Source organism: Ascaphus truei, chromosome 10, assembly GCF_040206685.1.
Source record: "Ascaphus truei isolate aAscTru1 chromosome 10, aAscTru1.hap1, whole genome shotgun sequence".
Taxonomy (NCBI): Eukaryota; Metazoa; Chordata; class Amphibia; order Anura; family Ascaphidae; genus Ascaphus; species Ascaphus truei.
Window position 1 is genome coordinate 24,420,462 of NC_134492.1, and position 10,431 is coordinate 24,430,892.

General features: G+C 41.7%; 1 protein-coding gene across 1 annotated transcript in view; it reads left to right on the forward strand.

Annotated features, from left to right (window-relative positions):
- LOC142503670 (vitamin D3 hydroxylase-associated protein-like) overlaps positions 1–1,405 on the forward strand; it is a 38,956-nt gene extending 37,551 nt beyond the window's left edge. Inside the window, exon 15 of the mRNA XM_075616246.1 lies at positions 1,141–1,405. Coding sequence (XP_075472361.1) covers positions 1,141–1,269 — 129 coding nt within the window. The 3' untranslated portion in view covers positions 1,270–1,405. The remainder of the gene's footprint in view (positions 1–1,140) is intronic.
- The last annotated feature ends 9,026 nt before the right edge of the window (positions 1,406–10,431 follow it).

Consider the following 10,431-nt stretch of genomic DNA (forward strand, 5'->3'; position numbering starts at 1 on the left):
GTGTGTGTGTGTGTCACACACCTGTCACCATTGTGTCCAGTATTTTTGGAGAAGTCACCTGGCAACCCTAATGAGATAATATTTATGGAGGTGTGTAAGAGCAGGAGGAGTTTCTTCTCATTGTTCAGAATAGCTCGTACTGCTGTCTCAGAACGCTGATTTGAAATGCTATTCTCCCGCTTGTAGCCTGACCTGAATATGCCTGCTGCATTAAGAATAACGATACAATCTGCTGAATGACAGAAATTACCAAAGAAAAGACAGACTTCTGTTCATAGGACATTAACCATATACAGGTGGGGTTGCCAGGTGGCTTCTCTAAAGATACTAGACACAATGGTGACAGGTGCGACACATTCGAGAGGCACACACCCCTCGCCTCTCTCCGCTCCATGCTGTTTCCTCCTCTCCTTGGCCCAGGCTCCTGACGCCTCCTCCTCCTGATTGGCTGCATTACCCAGCAGCAGACAATCTGGATGGAGGAAGCTGCCCAGCCCCCTAGCAACAGCCCTGCTCGGCCCCCCACAAGCCGGTCAGCTCACTATGTCCAGAGGTAATACCAGACACATATATGTATTGCCTCTAATTTTTAACTGAACGGTGTCCACATACAGGACATCCAGTTCAATTCTGGACACCTGGCAACCCTATGTCATACACATGTGACTTTTTTTTAAACACTTGTTATCCTGTTATATTTTCTTTATTCTTGTTTTTACCACATTCGGAGCGTTGTGCTAATCAGGGTATTTTACCTGCTGAACATCCCGTGTGTTTTTTTTTAATAAATAAAACTGTTTTTTATTTATAATTTGTGCTGGCTTTGGTCAATTTCAAAGGTTCGATCTTGCTCGCTAATATAACAAAATAGAGCAGGAGTAGCCAACTTTAATCCACAACAACTGCCAATGCCTGTCCTCAAGAGCTACCAACAGGTCAGGTTCTCAAGATATCCCTGCTTCAGCACAGGTGGCTAAGTCAAAGACTTAGCCACCTGTGCTGAAGCAGGGATATCCTGAAAACCTGACCTGTTGGTAGCTCTTGAGGACAGGACTGCCCCCCCCAGTAGTGTATAGATAATGGTTCATGCCCGCTTTATTATCTGCGTCACGTGACGCCTGTACTCTGTACCTCCTGCAGGCCGTGTCGGATGGGCTGGGTCTGCCGCTGTCTGTGCAGTGCGTCGCTTTACCCTATCAGGATGAACTCTGTCTGCGCTTCATGAAAGAAGTAGAGACCCTCCACATACAGCACCAAAGCAAGAGATGAGGGGCACAGGGGAGGTGGGAAAGCAGGTTAATATCGGTCTTGCTTTAACCCCTTTGCTGCCAGAATAGAAAGATTACAGGAACATTGGAAAATGATTTGTATTACTGTCACATATATTAAAATGTATTATATTTTCCACTACGATTCTTGTTTTTTTTTTTTTATTTGTAATGCAAAAGTGTGTGTATAATATTTTAGCTTGCAATGTAGTTTTTTTTTTTCTTGTAACATTAAGGGTGCTTTATTTACTTATTTTTTTTTTTCTTCAAATAATCATAATTTAATTTTATATAGGGCTTTTCTCCCAATGGGAGTGGAGTTGCCCATTCCTGCATTACGGCATGTAGTTACAAAAAGGAAATAAAAAAACATTAAGGTTTATAAAAGACCAAACATAAGGAAAGATACAATACAGGATGGGACTGTACTATAGCTATTAAATACTGGACAAGTTGTGGTCCGTTAATTAAATGCCTGGGTAAACGGGTAGTGTATTTATAAAAACAGGCTCAAACCTATTTGAGTTGGTGCTATTTTTGTAACAGTGTTGCAGTCTGCAGACTTTGTCTGTATGAATGAGCAGCTCGGTGAGTCAAGACGCTGACTCTGAAAACAAGTGACACTGACTTAACCAGACGTGCCTGGTTCAAATCCTGGTGCCTGACTGCTTATGACCTTGAGCAAGTCCTATTATCTTCCTGTACCTCAGGACACCAAATAGATGGTAAGCTCTTTTGGGCAGGAACTGTATGTCACATGCAAAGCAATATGGGAAATAAAGTTATTACTACATTTCACTTTCAGTACATTTGACATTTTTATATTGGAACAGGTTGCCCTCTAGTGGTACAACTTGAATCCTCCACTCCATGTGCCTGAAATCATTCTTACCTGTATAATCCCATAACTGCTAAAGTGCATAAATACATTCTAAGACTCAGACTAAAATGATTTATTTCAGCTTTTTATATACAAAATAATAAAAATACTGAATATTAAAAAAACAAACCAAAAAAAAAACTTTCTTGAGCACAACCGGACGTCCTAATGCAGGAGTGACCAACTCCAGTTCTCAAGGGCCACGCACAAGACAGATTTGAAGGGTATCCCTGTTTCAGCACAGGTGGCTCAGTCATCACGCAAAAAGGACTATCATTAAAAAAAACAAATAAACACTTTATCAAATAAAATGAATCAATTAAACTTACATGCACACAAAATCAAGGAAATCGTATATTACAACGGATCCCCACACTGTGGACAGATGGTAGGAAGCAATCCCTCCAGGCAGATCTGCAGCTATATGCTGGCATCCGAAAAGGAGGCAAACAGAAAAGTCCTGGCTCCACAAGAACTGCTACAGAGGTCCCAGCAGCATGCCTGTGAGTTTGGGGAGGAGAAAGAGAGAGAGCCAACCACACATCTGTTGCAGGTGTCCGAAGTGATGACCACAATTACCTCTACGTGTTTCGTTAGTGGCCCTTGTGGACTGGAATTGGCCATCCCTGTACTAATGCAATACCAATAATAAGTGTGGGCACTATCACTGGTGTTTTGGTTCTATAAGTATTTGTTTTGGTTTTGCCATCACTGGTTTGGTTTTCAAATGTCAATGTTTTCACAAGTTTATAAAAATAAATAATAAAAAAAAACGGGAACAAAACAGGTGAAATCCGACTGGAATGTTCTTACAAACTATTTAAAGTTTGTAAACTTGTGACTGCAAACCCCACATCTGTAACTAATATATAATCTTACTTAGAGCTGCTGTTACACCTAGCACTTACACCGACAGTATGTCTGATGCACAGTGAGATAAAGTCACCTGTCCCAGCTTAGACAGGGTGCTTATGAGTAACTGAATCTGGAATCAAACACACAAGCTTGTACTCCAGACAAACAGCAATCCACGCCTGCTATACAACCCAACGTTTATATACCTGGTATACAAACTAATGCTACTATACCTGCTATATGTAACCCAACTATGCAACCCGTGTCTACCCTACTATGCCTGCTATAGAACCTGTACCTACTATACCCTGTTCACTTTCGTAACTACCGGTATATATTTGTAACCATGTATTTGTCATCATAACTCTGTGCCCAGGACATACTTGAAAACGAGAGGTAACTCAGTGTATTACTTCCTGGTAAAACATTTTATAAATAAATAAAACACAACCCAGCTATACCCTACTTTACAACCCAACCTTACTATACCTGCTATTTAACCCAACCCTACTATACCTCATATACCACCCAACCCTGATATACAACACAATCCAACCCTACTTTACAGCTCAACGCTGTTATACTTGCTATATAACACAACTCTGCTATACCAGCGTTACAACCCTACCATTTTGAAATTTGAACAATGTTTTAGCATTTGTACATGATTCCTAAAACAACGGCAGCAAAGCACAATTTTGACTGTAAAGGGGTTAAAGTTATCACGTAGCAAATGGGATGTTGAACTCTGTGTTCTGTATAAAATTAGATAGTCATTCTATTATTCCAGCACTTTTACTTTGCATCTGCAATCTGATTAAATTGCCGTTTCAGAGGCTGCAGAAGGAGATGGCATTTTTAAGAGGTTTCCTCACAGCAAATGTTTGACTTGACAATTGTTCAAATGACTTCTCTGGCTCGATCCTACAATACAATCACCAAACTGTTCCGCACCTCTGACCTAAAACAGACTACCTTTGTAATGGGAATAACAGAACATTTCTCTAATGATAGCCACATTTACATTACCTGTTACCCAGGATTCCAAATGTTCGATTTGTGACCGCTCTGTAAAACGTCGCACGCTCCTAGAATGACCTAATGTAAAAATGGACATGGTTAAACGACGATACAAAAAAATGGCACAATGGGGGGTTCACAAAACGTCTATTTAAATAAATACCAATGATGCAGTGTTTTTTTTTTTTTTTTAATTGCCTTTATTTGTTTTACTCACTAAAGCCTTATCGCAAGCGTCACGGCAGCGTATGCAAATTAAATAATGATGAATTATTCACTAAACCAGCGGTTTGCAGCGTTCGCGCCCCCCCTCCCCTCCCAATGTCTGTGTCAAATAACGTTGCGGGTCATGTGACCCCACCGCGTCACTTGACAGATGTTGCCATGGCGACGTGTCACAGAAGACCCGGCTGGCAGCAGGTAAGTGAGTTACAGATGCCTCACCCGGCATTTCATTTAAATGCCATGGGGAAGTGTGCGCGGCCTTGGTAACTGCCCACGCCCCCCGTGAAATTCTCCTGCCCCACCAGTTTGCGCACCGCTGCACTAAACTCTGATACCTGGCAATATCGGTGCTATAGGTTCGCATCCTTTTTGCTACCGGTGTCCTGGCTTTCAACTTGCGAACTGTGGGCCAGATCCTGACGCGGCGACCTTCGGAATGACCCCTGGACTATCTGCCCCGGCTTATTTCATTGCAGTTGCTCAGGCAGCGAAGTGTAGTTTTCTCACTGATACATTTTATGCTAATTTAAAGTTGATATACATGGTGCAGATGTTACAAATGCTTACAATATATATATTTTTGTAAATAAATCTACATTCACAATACTCTTGTGACCCTCCTAGTCGAACATGTTTTCCAATCCAGCCCTCTTGAAAAACTAGTTGAAGAATAGTCCTGACCGTGTGTGTGTGTGTGTGTGTGTGTGTGTGTGTGTGTGTGTGTGTTTTCCGCCTCCTTTAATTCCCCTCTCATCTCTCTGTGCCGGGATCAACGGGAGAACAGTTAGGGATAGGAAAAGATTGGGTGACCGCAGTAGTTTTATTGTCACATAGCCACAGCGTGTAAGAATTCAGAAGGCGCGAATGAGACGTGGGACTCGACATATCGCACCAATTCACCATCTAAAGATTTTGTTTTTAAGTAAATGGAACGCCAAACGAAAGTGTTTTCCTGAAGTCGTATCGGCATTAGAGACGGGCGAAACTGTCGAAATCCGTTTTGCGGAGTTTCCCGAGCTTTCCACTCAACATCCGTTCCGCGGTGTAAAATCCGTCGCCGGATCAATCCGTGCAGATTAATCAAAAAACGCCACTGCACACAATCCACTGGTGGATTTTACCAATCCGTAGATTCCGCAGTCCGCTGGTGGATTTTAAGAATCCAATCTGCGGTTTCAGCAATCGCGTATAATTCTGCGGACCAAAGGTACCGGCCCATCCGCGGCGGATCCAAAACCGCTAAAAAAAATTGCCCATCTCTAATCAGCATCTTACATTCGTTAATTTCCCTTTCCTTCTGGTCCATAACCACAAACCCCAATATTTCATACGTAGCCACTTTCTGTTTTTGTAGGTGTGAGACCTCTAGATGTATCGATGTAGCATGTACGGTGTATGTGCAGTAACGATGTTTGGTCCAGCAAGTATTTGTTCTGTTTAACATGAAGAAAAGAACCAGCCTCCTCATTATAGAAGGATTTGAACAGAAAGTAGTGCTCTCCCAAAAGGTCAGATTAAGAAATACATTTTTTTTTAAAAAGTGTAAAAGGAGAAATACAAGGAACCACCACCAAATATTATTTACAAATGTATTATTAAGAAAGTTCAGTACATATAATATTTTCCTTAATGTTAAGATTTAGTCTGTGATTGTTTTTAAAACTATTCCTGTACGTACAAATAGAAAGCTTTGTGGTCTTTTAAAGCTAATTAGTTAGACATATATTGTAAATATTTGCACAAAATAAAAATACAAAAATCCCAATCAGAAAAATATCCTGTCAACAAAAAAATGTCCCAAGTGGGAAACCTGCATCTTCGTGTGTGTGTGTGTGTGTGTGTGTGTGTGTGTGTATGTGTGTATGTATGTATGTATATATATATATATATATATATATATATATATATATATATACATACATACATACATACATACATACATACATACATACATACATACATACTGTCAGAATACAGGGGCTGTACTGTGTTGTGAGCACTTTCTACCCTATGTCCCCACCATCCAATCTAAGAAGGTACGCCAGAGATATATTGGAGTGTTAATGTCAGAGGGATGGACTGTTCATCTATTCAGGGGTCCACACATCTTACAAGTGCAATCCCAACACACTGTACAAATAAACCACCTGATATTGACCCCAAAATACCACTTGTATTATTCACCTTCTCTACCATATCACCACAAGTGAGAAAGAGTTATGTCTACCTGGGTGGCACTAGTAGTTTTGTTACAACAATATTTTTCCTATATGGCAACTGTGAACTCCAGACTGGCATGCAGCCATACCAAAGGTGCAACCTTGGCAGCATTTTTATGCTGCTAATGGTCTGCATATCATCCTCCAAGGGGCCAAAGCCTTATCTCATAATCACACAGAATGTAACTTATCTCTATATCCCACCGCCTCCTCTGCAGAAGACTTCTGTTTTTGATTTGTGCCGCATATTATTATTATTTGGAAAGGAAATCTTACATCACATCTTAAAAGACCTCAATAGATGAGATTCTTGAAGTGTTGGGTGAGACCAGAAGACAAAGGATGGAGAGAGACACAATAGGGCCACACTGGAAAGAAACAAAAGGGGCATGAATACGTTAAAATGTGGTGCTGAAAATATGCCATAACATTGGGGGCAGTAGAGGATCTAGGGGTCCATTCCTTACATTGGTCAAGGACCTAAAAAGTTCCTTTTGGGGGTTTCGATGCTGTTCACTGTCGACAAAATAGAAGGGAAAAATAATCTTGGAATGTCCATGTAAAACGGTTTGTATGTGGCGTTTCAATCTGAAACTCACCAGGCCTTTATCCCCTGTACCTAATTTTCCAACTCTATCTGTCCATGAAATGTCTGTGAATTGACTGTATAACCTCTGTTCTTTTAACGTAACCATGTATTGTTATAACTCTGTGCCCAGGACATACCTGAAAACGAGAGGTAACTCTCAATGTATTAATTCCTCGGAAACCATTTTTATAAAATAAAATAAATATTGTGTCTTATTGCTGGTGCAATATAAGATCCTGTTATGAAAGAATATATTCAAACTCTGGAGAGGTAATAAAAAGCTTTGTCTTCCCAGCACCTCCCCATCTCTGCTCCGATCTTTCCAACGGAATCCTAACAACTGTATCCTGATTCCTGGTCGATGGATTTTCATTTCAATGTGAACATTAAAACTTTAAGTGGCTAAAAATATGACACTAGTTGTTTTCCACAGCTGAATGGAGATAATTGTATTGGCAATTGTGAGTGATTACTGCATTATCTTCAGTGAGAGAAAGTTATTTTTGAATGCTAAGGGAATTAATGACACATAAAACTATTTTCATATGGACTGCATTCATCAGCAGAACTGCTTTCTACAGCGCTGGCAGTTTGTGATTACTCCAGGACACTTGGATGTGTCTGAGGTATATACATTGAACACAGATTTGCATACATTTACATCCAGGAAAGCTCAGCTCTGTGTCAGCTTCTTCTGTGTGGGAAGAAACTTCCTTCGCTCTGAAAGCCTGTAATGTGTAACCTCCTTCAATGCAACTCTGTGATTTGGTAGCTGCTCCAAACTGAAGTTGTTAACTGATTGTACATCAGTGTATTAGCTCTGATTATACAAATGTTACAAAAGCAACAATGTCATTCACTCAGCAGATCTAGCATATCATTCATGATAATGATTATTATTACTATCTTATTAGCTTGTATAAAAGATATTTATATATTCAGCAAGGAGATACAATGGAGCATGAAAAACAGACATCTAAATAACTTTCTACACATTGTTAATTATGTTGTAAGCACACTGTGGGCCCTATTATTAACCTTATACCAAGTCCTAATGATTAATAATAATATTTGTCTTTTATATAGAGCTGTCAATGTACTCCTTGCTGTATATAGAAATTTGCAGACATAATGGGGCCTATTCACAAAGCAGTGATAAAATCTATGCATGTGCGTCCGACTATGGGGCCCATGCTATAAGCGTTCAAAAATAAAGTCGCCGGGACATTTCATTCGCCTGTTTTTTAGTGTTGCTTTCACGGTATCAGAAAGCCTCGATTACCTGTGATAGCAAAATTCCCAAAACGGGCGAGTAGCCGGCGGCGTGATAATCGCCTCTCAGAAAAGGGCTCGCCCGGCGATTTCTTTCAGCTGCAGAGAGAGCTGCTCAGAGAGCCGCCTGTCCCTGCGCAAATCTCACCCGAAATTAATGTTTTTTTAATATAAATTGTATTACTAGTGTAGATGAGCAGGGGGTCTCTGGAGCAGAACCGCGTTGATTTCAGGTCCGGGGACCCCCTGCTTCCCGCGACACAGGCCTTATTATGGGGTGCCGATATCTTCTATGAATTTTATTCCAACGGTCACGTGACGCGGGAGATTTAAATGCATGGGCGATACCGGCACCGCATACCGGGGCCTGTATCTCGGGAAGCAGGGGGTCCCCGGACCTCAAATCAATGTGGTTCTGCTCCGGAGACACCTGCTCATACACTAGTATTAACATTTATATTAAAACAGCTGTAAACATTAAAAACACAACAACACTAATACCCACCTCCTCTACCCCAGATAATTGATATCAGACGCCGCGGGTGTCCGGGGGTCCTCAGGTGGTCCCAGTGGGTGTCCAGGAGTCCTCAGGTGGTCGCCTTGGGTGTCTGTGGGCCCTCGGGTGGTCCCAGCGGGTGTCCAGGAGTCCTCAGGTGGTCCTCTTGGGTGTCTGTGCGCCCTCGGGTGGTCCCAGCGGGTGTCCAGGAGTCCTCAGGTGGTCCTCGCGGGTGTCTGTGGGCCCTCAGGTGGTCCCCGCAGGTGACATCAAGGCCGTGCCCCAGCCATGCCCCCACCACGCCTCCCAGTCACGAGTGATCTGAAGTCCTCAGATCGCTCGCCTGAAGGTCACGAGCGCCGTAAGGTGCTCAGTTGCTCGCGTGCGCGCTCACTGGGGCTGTAGCCTAAGAGAGGTTAGGAGAGCTTTTTGCAGGTACAGTAATGTAGTGCAAAAGGGGATACCTTGGCGTGGTTTGCAAGCTTAAAATGCTTTGTTCAAAGAATGTAACTAAATGACCCTCCCTTATGAAAAGAAAAACAGATAAGTATTTAACTATATAATTTGCTATATTGGAAGTAGCACTGGGGTTGTTTGTCTTTTGTTGTATGGCGTTAGTAGAACATGTTCTAAAAACAAGACACCTTCACTTTTTCATGTTGTAAAGACTTCTCTTTATATGGTTATCTGCATTTTTAATTTGTGAACCATTAAGCTTTCAGCTACCACTCAGAAGTGCTTAGCACCGACACGGTTTCCAGCACTACACTTTGTGTCTCAGCGATTTTCGCCTGAGGCTTTGTACTTCCCAACCAACTTAATTTGAAAGATCAATACTTTTTGGGGAGTAGAATTAGAAATCAAAGGCTATTAATGGCCAATGAGTTCTTGAGCAGACAACTTCTTCCTTGTTTGGTGAACACATTCCAATTAGTTTTTTTTTAATACAGCTCAACCCCCTTATAACGCTGTGCTTGGGATCCAAAGAATCGCATCGCGCTATAAGCGGATCGCGTTAGAAATAATGTAAAATTGTATGCATTGTACAATAAAGTATTTAAGATACCAATAATCGTGTTGTAAAGTATTCATAGATACGTAAAATGGGAGCCACGCTTGCATCGCGTTATAAGCGGATTCGCGTTGTAACGGATCGTGTTTTAATGGGGTTGAGATATATATATATATTTCTTGATCAGCTCTATAAGTTTACACCATCATCCACATGGACATCTGTATAAGAAGAAATATATTACAAATCAAATATATGCAACCATGTCAGCATTTCAGTAAGAACTACATCAGCACGTCAGCAAAAGTTCATCAAGCAGTCCCTACTCTTAACACTCAAATGAAGGTATTTTGACTGAGTTGCTCTGAGTACGTGTGTGACTAGGGCTGCCAGGTGTCTAGTATTGAACTGGACTGTCCTGTATTTGGGCACTGTCCAGTAAAAAAATAGAGATAATATTGGACATGTATGTTTTCGGTATTACCTCTCTGGACATAGTGACCTGACCGGCTTGGGGGGGGGGGGGGGGCGCGGGATTTCCCTGAGCAGGGCTGTTGCTAGGGGGCTGGACAGCTTCCTCCATCCTGATTGGCTG